Source organism: Panthera tigris, chromosome D3 (assembly GCF_018350195.1).
Source record: "Panthera tigris isolate Pti1 chromosome D3, P.tigris_Pti1_mat1.1, whole genome shotgun sequence".
In the NCBI taxonomy this organism is placed as follows: domain Eukaryota; kingdom Metazoa; phylum Chordata; class Mammalia; order Carnivora; family Felidae; genus Panthera; species Panthera tigris.
The window spans coordinates 34,616,536-34,631,546 of record NC_056671.1 but is presented as its reverse complement, the minus strand read 5'-3'; the positions used below and the strand labels follow the sequence as shown (position 1 = coordinate 34,631,546).

The 15,011-nt window shown below is 46.2% G+C and overlaps 1 protein-coding gene across 2 annotated transcripts; it reads left to right on the top strand.

The window, feature by feature from the left end:
- The first annotated feature begins 10,536 nt into the window (after nt 1–10,536).
- On the top strand, nt 10,537–14,739 carry TXNDC2 (thioredoxin domain containing 2). 2 transcript variants are annotated; one of them, XM_042962583.1, is made up of 2 exons: nt 10,537–11,799; nt 12,122–14,739. In XM_042962583.1, exons 1-2 carry the CDS (start codon nt 11,700–11,702, stop codon nt 13,825–13,827), a joined length of 1,806 nt encoding a protein of 601 aa, XP_042818517.1. In that variant the 5' UTR covers nt 10,537–11,699; the 3' UTR covers nt 13,828–14,739. The 2 variants fall into 2 exon arrangements, with proteins under 2 accessions (XP_042818517.1, XP_042818518.1); XM_042962584.1 differs by having other exon boundaries at nt 11,708–11,799; nt 12,139–14,739.
- The last annotated feature ends 272 nt before the right edge of the window (nt 14,740–15,011 follow it).

Below are 15,011 nucleotides of genomic sequence, written 5' to 3'. Positions count from 1 at the left end.
CCTTTACTTGCAGAAATACTACTGGTTGCTTATAGGATCCCATCCCTGACTCCGGTGGATTTAAAAAAATTTTTTTTAACGTTTATTCATTTTTTTTTGAGACAGAGAGAGACAGAGCATGAATGGGGGAAGGTCAGAAAGAGAGGGAGACACAGAGTCTGAAGCAGGCTCCAGGCTCTGAGCTGTCAGCACAGAGCCCGACGCGGGGCTCGAACTCACGGACCGCGAGATCATGACCTGAACCGGAGTCGGACGCCCAACCGACTGAGCCACCCAGGTGCCCCAGGATTTTTATAAAAAATCCAAACAAAATTCTGAATCCGGCCAACACCTGGGCACAGGTGTCACGTAAGGTACGGAGAGCCCTTCGTACCTGCCTCTTGGGTGCGTCACGAGGATTCGGTGAGAGCGCGTGTGAGAGGCCTTCCTATCTGGCAGCTCCAGGCAGCTGCTGTCTCCACTCGCAGCGGCTCCTGAGTGGGGCTTCAGGGGTTTCATTGTACAGAAAGCACTTCTTACCATCCCAGCACCAAATGCTCAAAACCAGTAACAGCTAACATGGATATAGCGACTTGCTATGTGCCAGATACGGTCCTCGGCGTTTTACGTCCCATTGCCTCTTTTTATTTTTACAACCCTCTTTATCGTTCTTCCATTTCTGTTATCACCTCCATTCTACACATGAGGAAACTGAGGCACAGAAGGGTAACTAAATTGCCCAAGACCATAGACCAGTAAGAGAGACAGAAGTCAAATGTTAGCTACGGTTCGTCTTTTCTCGTGTTTTAATTTTAAAAAACAAGGGGCGCCTAGGTGGCTCAGTAGGTTAAGCGTCCGACTTCAGCTCAGGTCATGATCTCGCGGTCCGTGAGTTCGAGCCCCGCGTCGGGCTCTGTGCTGACAGCTCAGAGCCTGGAGCCCGTTTCAGATTCTGTGTCTCCCTCTCTCTCTGCCCCTCCCCTGTTCGTGCTCTGTCTCTCTCTGTCTCAAAAATAAACATTAAAAAAAAATTTAATAAAAAAAATGAAAAAGAATACTTTGTGAGGTATAACTGACATGTGACATTAGTTCCTGGGATAGGACGTAATGATTCAATGTTTGTATACATTGTGAAATGACCGCCATAATAACTGTACTTAACATCCATCACCACACATAGTACAAATTGTTTTTCACAAGAAAAAATGAGAACTTTGAAGATCTATTCGCTTAGCAACTTTCAAATATATGATACAGTATTATAAACGATGGTTACCATGTCATATGCCCAGGACTTAATTCTTTATAACTGGAGCTTTTGACCACCTTCTATTTTCTCCTTTCTTTGCTGTCATTATAAGTACCATAAATACAAAAGATCGAAAGAAGGGGCGCCTGGGTGGCTCAGTCAGTTAAGTATCAGGTCATGATGACCTTTGGCTCAGGTCACGATCTCACGTTTTGTGGGTTCGAGCCCTGTGTCGGGCTCAGTGCTGACAGCTCAGAGCCAGGTGCCTGCTTCAGATTCCGTGTCTCCGTCTCTCTCTGTGCCTCCCCTGTTTGCAATCTCTCTCTCTCTCTCTCAAAAATAAAAATAAAACATTAAAAAATTAAAACACAAAAACAAAAAGGATTGAAGGAAAGGAAATCTACACTCATTGAATCCTTCTCCTAAACGAAATACTTTCAAATTGTATCTCCTTTCAGCCTTAAAACCAATCTGAGGGGCGCCTGGGTGGCTCAGCGCGTTGAGTGTCTGACTCTGGGTTTCTGCTCAGGTCATGATCTCACAGTTCATGTGATCGAGCCCTGCGTCGGGCTCTGTGCTGACAGTGTGGAGCCTGCTTAGGATTCTCCCCCCACCCCGCCCCTCTCTCTCTCTGCCCCTCCCCTGCTGGTGCATGCTCTTCCTCTCTCCCTCCCCGACCCCCCCTTCTCAAAAATAAATAAATTAACTTACAAATCTGAGAAGCATGCACAGTTATTCTCATCTGTATGGAAGGAGCACGGAGCCCTTCCTGGCTCTCAATTTTCTAGTCAGTAGGCTGGGTGACATCCATCCCTGCGGAGGCCCACCCTCTCATCCTTGCACCTCGGGAGGGAGTGTAGGCTGGGGAGCTCAGGGTTAACCAGCTCAGGCCACCAGAGCTGAAACACTCCATTAGTGAGATTTGCTGGTTTCAGGGAACTATTATCTGATCCCGAACTGCAGGTGTGGCTCTCCTTGACCTCACCTCTCAGGCAGCTCGATTTATCTTTTCTGTATCCCTGACCTCGATATTGACACCATTTGCTCAGCCCTGACTGAAGTTCTTAACTGGCCTTTTGAAATGACTTTTGCATCAAGGCCCCGCGACTCTGATGTTGCCCTGAATATGCGCCTGAGAAGCTGGCGCAAAATGGTGTCCCCAAGGGGGCCTGGGCGACCTGAGAGTGGCCAGGCTTCCTCTGCTCTCCTTCACCTCGCATTTTCTCTCCATTTGTACCTATTCTCTCTCTTTTCCTCATCCCTTGGAAAAAGATCCCAACTCACTTCTAAAGCATGTCCCATGCCTTTTTTTTTTTTTTTTTTTTTTTTTTTTTTTTTCTTTTCTTCTTCTGTCTTAAAGCTGTCTTAAAGCCCCCCTGCACGATTTCCCACCTCTGGTCAACTTACATCTACCCATAAACCTTCTCTAGGGTTGATCAGCTGTCATCCATTTTCCTTGCCCCCCCCCCCCCAGCTACTCTTGCCTTGCATTAATGAAATCCTTAAAAAGAGAATCTCGATCTTCTTTTATTCATTCCTCACCCGAATTTGGAATTTGGGATTCGGAATTCTACCCTTTCAAAGGTTATGGAGGGACGACCTACCTCCTGGCCGCACTGCTGACCTCTGTCTCCTCACTCTCCCTGCATCCCTGTAGGAACTCGAGGCTGTTGACCTCCCCTCCGGCGGTTCGCCCCTTCTTTGGCCAAGATTCCCTTGCAGGTCCCTTCTGCAAACTCGTCCTCCTGATTCCACCCAATGTGTCCCCCTTTTTTATGATTTCATCCAATTTTAGGATTTCAACTACTGCGTTCAGGTGTTTGGCTTCCGAATCGTAGTCTGGTCTGGCTTCTTTCCGGAGATCAAGCAGAATTCGATTCCCAGCTGCCCGATGGGCGCCCGCGTGGTGGCCTGATGCCCCGTCGGGCACGCACAGCCTCCTCCACCTGGTCCCCTGTCCGCTTCCTGCGCCACAGTCTCTCGGTGGCTCAGGCCTCAAATGTGAGAGTCCGTGTCAGCTTCTCCTAGGCATTTGTCAAACCATCGAAATTCTATTTCTGGAATTTCTTGAACCTTTTAGCTCTCTTTCCCCTCTCCGAGTGTCGACTTTTGATATATTCTCTCTCAGCTCTTGCGATGGCTTCTTAACAGATCTCTGAATTCTGTCCTTGGCCCTCAAGTCTGCGGCATATGCTGCCCGTGAAACTGCTAAAGTACAGATCAGATCGTGGCATTTCCTCACACCTTTGTGCGATGCCCTAGTGCAGATCCAGTAACATTCCAACTCTGTGACACGTGCTGAAATACCCCCTCTCATCTGGGCCCAGCCCCTGTCTCTGCCCAGCATGGGCCGGGGCCCTCTCCTGCCCACCTTCACCGCATGGTGGCACGGCCCCTCTTTCCCTGCCAAAAAGGCCATCTCTGTTTGCTCCTCTCTCCTGGCAGTGCACCACTTGGTTTCAGGGAGCTTTCTCACCTCTTCCCCTGGGGGAGTCAATAGATCATGACCTGAGCCGAAGTCGGACGCTCAACCGGCTGAGCCACCCAGGCGCCCCTGGGGTAGTTCGCTTTTTGCGCTAAACATAGAGTCTGGTATTAACTTATCATTTTAATTCTCCACACTCAGTGCTGTAGCAGAGGGTCAGGAAGTTAATCAGGTATTACCTCAGAGGGTCGGGAAGGAAGGGAAACTCACAGGCAAGTTTTTCTTGAGTGCCTGGTGCATTGCAAACCAGGCCACCAACCGAAGACGCCAAGGCAATCTCTCTTATCTTTACGAAGCTTACACTTGGATTAGGCGGGATCTATGGATTTCTGCCATGTGACATCACTTCACTAAATGTGTGGTGCTGACAGGAAGGGATGGGTGGCCAGGACGATGTGTCGGGGGGTGACATTTCAGTTTTTCATTTCACTTACTTGCAGTGTTCTGATTTTGTTCCTGGTATGGATGGGTTGGAAAAGTCTTACGGGGATAATTTCCTTGGCCACTTTCCTGTTACTCTCTTCAGAAGCCAAGCTAGAGATGGTGATCTGCCAGATGCTAATAAAGATAATTTGAGCAAAAGTGTATTTTAAGTTAACGGTTTTAATGTAAACCTTTGATGGTTTCTTATTATCCATCTTGTAACCCATTCATGTCTTTCTCCATCCATTCAGTAAGAGCCCACGGAATACCACATTCACTTATGGTGAGAGTGAGCTTGGGCCCTTCCCGGGGCCCTGAGTGCCAAAACCACAATGAATGTGCTGAGACATGTTCAATGGGAGCCATTGTTTTGCTCTGCTCTGCTAAGGGTGCCATTCCACTGGCTTGCTTGTCTGGCTTCCTTTAGAAGGTGGGTCTTGTGAGATCCAAGGAACCATGTATAACAGAGCAAAGCCCCTGCACTAGGAGTGATGAGCTGGGGTCATGTGCATGTTTCAAGTCTCTGAGAAGCCTATGGGTATTAAAACACCATCAAACTGACAACTCACCTGAATCTTACCAAAGCATCTCCAGAGTTTTTTAGTAAATACTCACACAGGAGAGCTTTCAACGTTATGCAAAAAGTCTCTCCAACCATAAAAGTTGTTGAGCGTTAAATACCAGAACAAAGGGGCTGAGTAAAGTCAATAATCCACTCTTCCTTGAACAAAACATAGATAGCATTGTGTCTAGAACTGATGAGGAATGAATGGGGTACTGAACTCAGAGAGCCAGGTACAAAGGCATAAGATCCACACCTTAGGTAAAATACTGATGGTTCATGACAAATCCTCTGTATGCCCAGTCATTTGGAGGTAGAAAAGAAGAGCATTTGCTTGGTCTTTAAGAAATTAAGTTCCTTCCCATTAAAAAATGTCCATTCTTGACAGTTTGGATACTCTAGAAAAATAGAAGGAATAGTAAGCAATTTACCAATCCACATAAACACTTAGAATGTCTTAGGAGTTTTTCCAATGTTTGCTATTATGACACTGAGAAACCAGGTAAAAAACAATTTTCTAATAGGTGTTTAAATGGATTTATGGCTTTATTTATTTTACATGAGCCCACAACAACTTCTTTTCAGATTTGGGGGATGTTCTAAAGGTAATAGGATATTGTGGGTGAGCCTGGTAAAATTCAAGAGACACCGAATCCAGCTCTGTGTAATGACTTGTCCAACTGATTGCTTTCTGATCTCTTTAGGGAAAAATACTTAAAGAGCGGTCACATCGACAACAAAAAATAGGATGGAAATGTAAGACGTAGATCACTTTTTGCTTAGAGCAACCAGTACTGAAATGAAGGCTTTTATGACAATAAACATTCTTGTATGTATATATATACATATTTTTTCTTATTTTTAAGAGAGAGAGCATGAGTGGGGGAGGAGCAGAGAGAGAGGAAGACAGAGGATCCAAAGCGGGCTCACTAATGGCAGTGAGCTGGATGCGGGGCTCGAACCCATGAACTGCGAGACCATGATCTGAGCCGAAGTCACACGCTCAACCTACTGAGCCACCCAGGTTCCCCAAGCATTCTTCTATTTTAGCACCAGGCATACAATAAACATGCTCTTTTGATCTGATTACAAAATAATTCTTAATGTAGAGTGACTCTCTGTGAATGAACATGCCTCTATTGAAGTGATAGTCTCTATCAGTTAACAACTATATGATTAGAACCACATAAAACTGTAGTTGAACCTTCTAGTTAAATCCCTTCAGAGGTACCTGTTCTCAAGGAACTGACATGTCACTGCAGCATGAGCCACCTGCATGAAAGATGTCATCCTCACTGCCCATAGTGGCCCTTACTGCCCCGCATCAGGAGATGCAATAACTCCCAGCTGGTGTCCCGCCTCTTTTACGTGAAGTCTTACAGAACATCTCAAAGATTAATGCAACAAACCCATGTATGAGTGCCCACCATATAGAATTAACAAATATTAACATTTGATTTCAAAGCATTTGTGATATACAGGCACACACATATTTAATTAAGCAAAATGAATTTGAATATAATAGACAAAGCTGAAGTCCGTTTTGATCTTTTTCTCAAACCCATTTCTCCTCTCCCTTTACCTGCTCAAAGCAATTAGTATAGTGGGTGTTAGGCAGCGCCTTCAAAGCCAGTTTTCTCTTTATTTTCTATATTTACATATATTAATACATACAGATGCATATACATGTATATCTGAATAAACGGTCTTGCTTACGTTTTGGAATAGAAACCCCATTTTGTGGTGTCTGCTTTCCTCATTACAACAAATGCCCTAAGGAGGTAGCCCCCGGGGTCTGCTCGTTTCTTTATCCCTGGTGGCTAGCCTCATTTGCGTCCTACGTAAATACTCAACAAATGTGGAACTGAATAATATCTGCCAGTGTATTATAAAATATTATGAAGTGGTATTAGTTGGTGTTTTCACTATGGTGGGTACACACACACACACACACACACACACACACACACACACACCTGTGCATGCACTTGGATCCCCAGAATAGTCCCAATAGCATTTCTCTGGCCATGGAGCTCTTTCTTCTATGGGGGGCTTCTGGGTCTCTTCACTGTGCTCCCCGTTTCACATGCTTATTCATCCTTTCCCTCCCCCATCCTGCTCTAGCCCCCTCTGGCCATCTGAACCCAAGCCCCTGAGACCCTTGGGGCTCTGCCAAGGTGGCAGTGGCTCCAGGAAGCAATTGCAAGACTGCCTCGTATCACGGTTGCCGCCAAAGGCACATGGCAATGACATCCAGCTGATTCTTTCTGAGTGCCAGCCCTTGACCCTGCTATTTTGGGCCCATTTTCTGGAGCTCTAGATGCTCAGAGAAGACAGTGTTCACCCCACCGAAGAGGGAAACCTTCTCTCCCTACTCCCTTCTGTCTACTCCTCAGTTACAGCTGCTTTGTGCAGCGTCGCCTTCCAGCTGAACAGGATGCCCTGCTCCATGCACAGCCTGTTAGCTCTCATCCCTATTCTCAAATGACTACTTACTGCAACACCTGCATCTCTCTCAGGTGGCTCAGGTGCCCCTGCAGGGGACAGGTAGAGCATGTGCTCAGGGCAAGCACAAATGCCAGACTTGATGCCCCTGGAAAGAGCACTCAAAAGGAAGGAAGGAAGGATCACTTGAGGTATGCTTTGTACTCTCCCCCAGTCCCCAGTGGGAGTGACCCCTAGTGCGCACAGTGACAGCTGGCTTGATTCCCTCCCCACTGCCCTACCAATGTCTCCTGGTAGGATCCCAGGAGATCATGTCCCAGATAAATACCTGCACTCAAATTCTTGCCTTAGATTTACCTCCTATAGTTTAGTTAAAATGCTTTATTATCTATTCAGTGGTCAAAAGAAACAAACCATTGACACAAAAATCAGCATGGGGGATCTTAAATACATACTGCTAAGCGAAAGAAGTCAATCTGAGAAGGCTACAAATTATATGATCCCATTTATGTGACATCCTAGAAAAAGCAAGGCTACAGAGACAAATCAGTGGCTGCCATGAATTTGCAAGAGGGTGAGGGTTGACTAGGTGAAGCATAGATTTTTTTTAGGGCAGTGAAACTATTTTGTATGGTACTGTAGTGATGAATAATAATAACACTCATTTGTCAAACATAGAGGACTCCACAGCACAGAGTGAACCTTAATGTATGCAAATTTGGAAAAAAATTCAGTCCAGAGGGTAGGGGATCCCAGAATGAAATGCAGAATGTGACAAAAGAAAATGCCTACTACAAATGTATGGCATAATTTCATTGAAGGGGTGGGGGTGGGGGGAAGAGGCCGACCTAAGTAACTTCGGAAATGACTAGAAACGATAAGCCTATAAAGACAAAAGGAACCGTACAAAAGCACTGTGTTCTAGGTGATGAAGCTGTTTACCATGGAGGGACAGGTTAACCATTCTGAAACCATTATATGTGTCTACTGGAATTGAACAAGTAAATAAATGAGTGGCAGACAGTGGGGACCAAGTCACTTTTGGAATAGAAGTTTACAGACAAGCTTGGGGGAAAGGCTACAACGAACCAAGTGGTACTGAATTAAAGTCAAGGACATCAATATGAACTCATAGTTCGCTTAATACAGATACTGATAGAGAAATAGCAATAAAGGTGTGTGTGTGCACAGGTTAGTTACATCTGTATCCAGTTCCTAGTTATGCTCACTGAGTCTAAAGGCAATGGCACCCAGTATCAACAAGCACACCCAGCTCAGATTTTGTTTTCTAAATACCATTCTCCAATAAAAGGAAGCAGGGCTCATTCAAGAAATGGACGATTCTAGGGATATGGCAGTGAATCTATAGAATGAGCCTGGAGCGTCTTGTAGTGCCAGAAGGCAAGGACATGCTCAACAAACAAAACTACAGGTGTGTGTAAATCAAAAGGACACGGGAGCCAACCGAAAGAGTTCTCAGGGGTCAAAGCTGGGAGCATGTGAGCAACAAATAAAGTTCATAGTACTGGATTATCACCCAAGGTATAAAACAAATGTCCATGAGTCGACACTAACGTAAATAAATGAATGGAATAAATAAATGGAGGATGGGAGACACACACCTCCCAAACAGAAAAATTCCAAATAAATTTATGTAGATACCCCTCCCTCAAGGAGATGGAGCATAATCCCCACCCCAAGTATGGGACTGGAACCCATGAACGATGAGATCATGACCTGAGCTGAAGTCGGACGTTTAACTGACTGAGCCACCCAGGTGCCCCTCTAGAATTGTATTCTAAGAAACTAATTAAGAATATGTGAACACATTTATCTATAAATGCTTATTGTTATATTGCTTACACCGGCAAATAATAAAAACAACCTTTATATCCGTCAATATGAAATGATTTAAGTAAACTGTAGTTCATCCTTTAAAAAGAACATTAGTCAATCATTAAAAATGATTATATAGGGCGGGGATTGGCCAGCTATGTCCTTTGGCCACCTGCCTGTTTTTGTAAATAAAGTTTTATTACGACACAGCCACGCCCATGTCTATGGCTGCCATATTAGTTTGCTAGGGCTGTTATACCACTGACTGGGTGGCTTAAACAACAGAAATGTATGTCTCACTGTTCTGGAGGTTCAAAACCCAGAAGAGAGGATTCAAAATATATTCTTCCGTGAAAAGGATTACGGTAGTATAAATCCAAGAAAGACAAGAATATACATCACAGTATTGATAACGGTGATCCTTGAAGATTGGCACTTTGAGTGCCGATCTTATTCTTATTTTTTTCTTCGTGTGTTTCCTCACGTTTGCATCCTGAATATGTATTATTTTTGTAATTATAAAACCAAACAGTTGTGCCAGCCTAGTGTGTAAAAACTAGACTGTCGTGTCGTCATTGCGAGCGTGGGGTAGAAACGAATTTCCATGCAGTGTTTATTCCAACTTCTAGTGTGGCTCCCTGCACTGCAGGGGCTGGAAATCTGAAGACCACATTTTTTGGCCTCCCCTGGGGTTCTGGATGCAAAACAGATTCCACCAGTAGATGGACCCGCATGCGAAGGAAGCCATCATCTTGCAACTTTGTCCTCTCTCTGCCCTAGCTTTCTAGTTCAGCCCTAGTTTTGAGCTGAGAGGGAGTTGGAGCGGTGGCTCTCTCGCCCTTGGTTGGCAGCTGGAACAGAAAGTTCTTGAAGTCAACCATTTTAGCGGCAACTTTCTGATTCCTGCCTTCCTGATATCATGAAGGTCGCACCCCCTGGCAGGCCAAGTCTGCAGCACTGCTCATTTTTCTAGGAATTATTCCAGGATCTCTAGCCCAGAGGCAGCCTTTCCAGCTATGTTATAATTAGATAAATCTTTCTATGCCTAGAATAGCTGATTTATTGTTTCCCTCACAGAACCACAACTGACATAAGGGTTCAGGAGCAATTTGGGGGCCAGCTTGTGCTAAAGGAGAAAATACATTTTAAGGGAAAAAGATACATTTTATGACAAGTTGAATGAAAAGGATTCAGAGGCGTTGATATTTCCGGTTGCTTGGAATCCATCTGAATTTCAGACTGAAGAGGAGAAATAATTCGAACAACTCTGCCAAACCTAAAACACAGCTCAGGTCCCCAAGTATGAATGTACCATGGTCACAGATCTCCTCACTTTCATGAAGATGTGCAAATATACTATGGCTTTAAAATTTTCCTACAGTGGATCTCCTTCCTCCACGAGCCTTGTCTCAATGGGGATTCGAGGAGTGAGGGGCAGGAATTCAATCTGCCTGTTTGTGGACTTTCAGCCTGATGAACGTTTTCTCATTCTGGTAGCAGCTCAGTCTTTCCAATTCCTCCCCTTTCTCCACAATATCTGGGTGCACAGGGCCGTGCAGCCCAGTTGTGGCCCGGCCCTCTGGCTCCGATTCCGCATGTAAAGTGGCTAGTCTGGCCTGCTGCCTCGACTAAGGACTGCTGAGGACCACCGGGCCCATCTAGGGGTTGGGGCACCGTGCTCTCACCCACTGGTTGAACCTGTCACTCCAGTCGTTGCCCTCTCATCACAAATCCCCCTTCATAGTGGCTTCTCGCTTCTTCCTCGAGGCCCCTATAGGTCTGCTGGTCTTCGAGGGACGCTCGCAGCCCCAGCATTGGCTGTGCAGGATTTCCAGAGCCCTGGCATGTGTACAGCAGGCTGTGGGGCCAGGAGCCTGCGCCAGGCCCAAGAATCCAGTCACACCCTCTGCCAGTGACCCACGCTGCCATGTCGATGTGGAGTCCATGTGAATGTGGGTGTTTCCTGGCCTCCCCAATGGAGCCCAGGCAAATACTCCTCTGCTGTCAGCTTTCCTCTGAACACATCTATGTACCCGTTCTCTTGGCTCCCCATCTATTGGGATGGAAGGTGTGACGTTTTCACCTCTTCTCAGGGAATTTCTCTGCGTCATAATCTACTCCCTTCCAAATAGTCAAATCGAACACCTGCCGGTCAGGCAGGACTTTGCAGAGGAGGGTAACGTGATTAGGAGGAAACACTTAGATGGTTAGAGCGGGTGAGTCAGAAAGGGACAGCTGGAGCCGGAGAGTCCTAGAGGAAGGTTGTAGGAAAGGTGGTTTCGAGTTACCATGCTGGGCAGGGATTTGGCAAACGGCACAGTTCGGCGTAGCATTCAGGGAGCAGGCTTGGAACCCGCCCGTCTCCTGGCTTTGTGACCTTGAGCAAGTTACATAACTTCTCCAGGGCTCAATATTCTTGTTTGTAAGGCGGGGATCATAATGGTACTTACCTCAGTGGTTTGTTGTGTTATAGGAAATAATGCCTATGAATGCACATCAGGCACCGGGCACAGCCTAACACACGGCACGGCCACCATAACCAAGGCTGTCACGAGACTCTCGAATACTACTGCTCTGAGTACAAAGAGGGAAAGCCAGCTGTGAGTACCACCCGAATGCAAGTCGTTACTCATATTATGATGTCAGGCAGGAGAGGCTGGAGAAAGTTGGAGGGTACAGCTTCGTCTCCACTCTGAGGCACGTGTGAAGTCTGAGTGGATATGGACAAGGAACAGGAAGTGGAAAGTGATAGAGCTGGAACCCCGGAAGATCCGAACATGAGTCCAGAGAAACAAGAAGCCGATCAAAGTGACGCTAATGGTAAGTGGGGGGGGGGGGGGGGGGCTGGGGCAGGGGACGGGGGCGGGGAGGTCACCTTAGGGACCCATGTGCTCAAGGAGCAGACAGCAGTATTGAAGCAGAGAAAAGTTGTAGTTTTAAAAAAAAACAACTCTACCAAAAGATACGCGTAATCACATGCTGCTCGGCCTTCTGTTGAATGTGATTTTTCACAGTGATACGTCATTCACAAAACTACATTTGTGGGCTCTAACCATGGCATTGGTCTTCCCTGGAGTACGTGATAAGAATTTTTGTTGTTGTTTCTTCTTTTGCATTTTTACTTATTTACTTTTTTGTTCAGAAAGTCCATTATTACAGGGCCTGTCCAGCCACGTGACTCCCCTGGTCCCAGAATTCTTGGACACAGCACACATCCAGGAGAAGGCCTCGGCTTCGGAGGCCGACAACATACAACACATGCCTGCAAAGCAATCCAAAGGTCCACAGCTCAAGGTCATATTCCCACCGGCACAGGGCGGTAACATCTTCAATTTCTCAGCAATGACCATGCAACCCAAGCAGGCTGGCACTCCCAGTTTTTCAGCAAAAATCATCCCTCGCGAGCAGGGCAGTATCCCCAATTCTTTAGCAAAAATGATCCTGCCCAGGCAGGCTGATACCCCCAATTCTCCAGAAAAAATTATCCCGCTCAAGCAAGCTGGCATCTCCAATCCCTTAGCAAAACCCATTCCACCCAAACAGGCTAACATCCCAAGTTTCTCAGCAAAATCCATCTCACCCAAGCAGGTGGACACCCCCAGGTTTTCAGCAAAAATCATCCAACCCAAGCATGGTAGTATCCCCAATTCTTCAGCAAAAATGATCCTGCCCAAGCATGGCAATGCCCTCAATTTCCCAACCAAAATCACCCCACCCAAACAGGCTGATACCCCCAAGTCCCCAGCAAAAACCATCCCACCCAAGGAGACTGACACCCCAAATTTTTCAGGAAAAATCATTCTACCCAAGGACAGTGATACCCCCAATCCCTCAGAAGAAAGGATCCCACCCAAGCAGGCTGATACCCCCAAGTCCCCAGCAAAAACCATCCCACCCAAGCAGACTGACACCCCAAATTTTTCAGGAAAAATCATTCTACCCAAGGACAGTGATACCCCCAATCCCTCAGAAGAAAGGATCCCACCCAAGCAGGCTGATAGCTCCAATTCTTCGGAAAAAATTATTGCACCCAAGCACGGTGACACCCCCAGTTCCTCAGAAAAAACCACCCTGCTGCAGGAGGATGGAATGTCTACTTCCTTAGAAAAAAACATCCCACCCAAGCAGGATAACATCCCCATGTCCCCGGCCAAAACCATCCTGCCTAAGCAGGGCAAGAGTCTCAAGTTCTTAGCAAAATCCATTCTGCCCACACAGGCCAACACCCCTAAGTTCTCGGCAAAACCTTTCCTGTCTAAACAGATCAACAGCCCCAAGCTATTAGTGAAATCTACCCTGTCCAAACACATCCCCACCCCCAAGTCCTCAGAAGAAAACATCCTGCCCAGAGAGGGTGACACCAAGTGCTCAGAAGATAGCATCCAGCCCAGAGAGGGTGACACCAATTGCTCAGAAGACAGCATCCAGCCTAAGGAAGGTGCTATCCCCAAGTCCTCAAAAGAAGCCATCCTGCCCATAGAAGGAGACGTCCTGAAGGCATCAGGGTCAATGGAGCTTCTGGAGGTGGACTTGGTGAAGATGATCCTAAGCAAGGAGGACTTCGAGTTGGCGCTCAAGGAGGCTGGGGAGAGGCTGGTGGCCGTGGACTTCTCAGCCACGTGGTGTGGGCCTTGCAGGACCATCAAGCCCCTTTTCCATTCCTTGTCTGTCAAGTACGAGGACGTGGTGTTCCTGGAAGTGGATGCTGATGAGTGTGATGAGCTGGTGAAGGACCTTGAGATCATGTGCATCCCAACCTTTCAGTTTTATAAGAAAGAAGAAAAGGTGGGCGAATTTTGCGGCGCCGTTACAGAAAAACTCGAAGCGATCATTGCAGAGTTAAAGTAATTGTGGATTCTGAAAGCATTGTAGACAGTCGGCTCGTGATAGTTTGTGATTGCTTTTTTATTTACCAAAAAAGGTGAGGCATAACAAAAGGGTATGTCTGAATGGCCCCCTGCTCATAAATTATTAAGTATTAACTCCACCTTTTCGAAAAGTGGTAAAGCACTGAAGCCTACTGTGACCATGTTTTCATTGGTAGGAAAGGGTGATAGTCAAATTTCCTTTGGTGGAGATTGGGAGTCCACCTGTCTCGTATTTTTGTATTGTGATTTGTTTGGGAACTCACCCTTGGAAATCCAGCTCATTTGGTGTTTGTGGCAACAGTGGAAATTTAGACAATTCTTTGGTACAAGTACATGATTGAAAGATGAGTGGAGACTTCTTTTCTCATGCTCACATATCTTTTGGGGTTTCTGATAGGATACTTTGGGAAATACAGAATTTGAAAGATCCACAGATCATACCTAACCTCCTCTGGGTGCAGGGAGTGCTCTGGATGACTCTGGAAATCCCATGGCTTCACCCACCCCGCGTGGGATTCGTGGCTGGCACAGCCAAGCTCAAAGCCAGCTTCCCAGATCTCAAGTGCAGGCCTTTTTCTACTAATCATGCCCACAAAAACCTCGACAGAGCCCAAAGCTTCTGGTTTCTCAGACCGAGCGCTTTATTACTCAGGTCAAAGTCAGGGTGATCCTCAGTGCCATTATGACATCAGCTCCCCGGTGGCAGATTTCTCACTTTGTCTCCTGGTAACTGGGTTTCTAAAACCTGCTCCCAGATGTCTCAGAGCCCAAAGGCCCAGGTCTGGGTCACAGATGGTGGCTTGGTCCAGAGTTTTGTGTTTACAAAAGAAAAATGTGTATGGGATACATACACCTATACTAGCAAATATTTAATGTATACGATTTGATGAGTTTGGACATATGCATGGACTTATGATATTACCACAATCAAGATAATAAACATACCCATCGCGTCCAGAGGTTTCCCTGTATGTCGTCTTTTTTTTGTGGTGGTGGTGATGGTGAGAGCACATAATATGAGGTCTAACCTCTTAACAAATTAAAAAAAAATTTTTTTTAATATTTATTTATTTTTGAGACAGAGCATGAACGGGGGAGGGTCAGAGAGAGAGGGAGACACAGAATCCGAAGCAGGCTCCAGGCTCTGAGCTGTCAGCACAGAGC

Excerpts from the sequence above, each read along its gene's own strand:
- TXNDC2 (XM_042962583.1), top strand. The coding sequence starts at position 11,700 with ATGGACAAGGAACAGGAAGTGGAAAGTGATAGAGCTGGAACCCCGGAA. Across the intron at positions 11,800-12,121 it reads CGATCAAAGTGACGCTAATG|AAAGTCCATTATTACAGGGC; the intron begins GTAAGTGGGGGG and ends TTTTTTGTTCAG.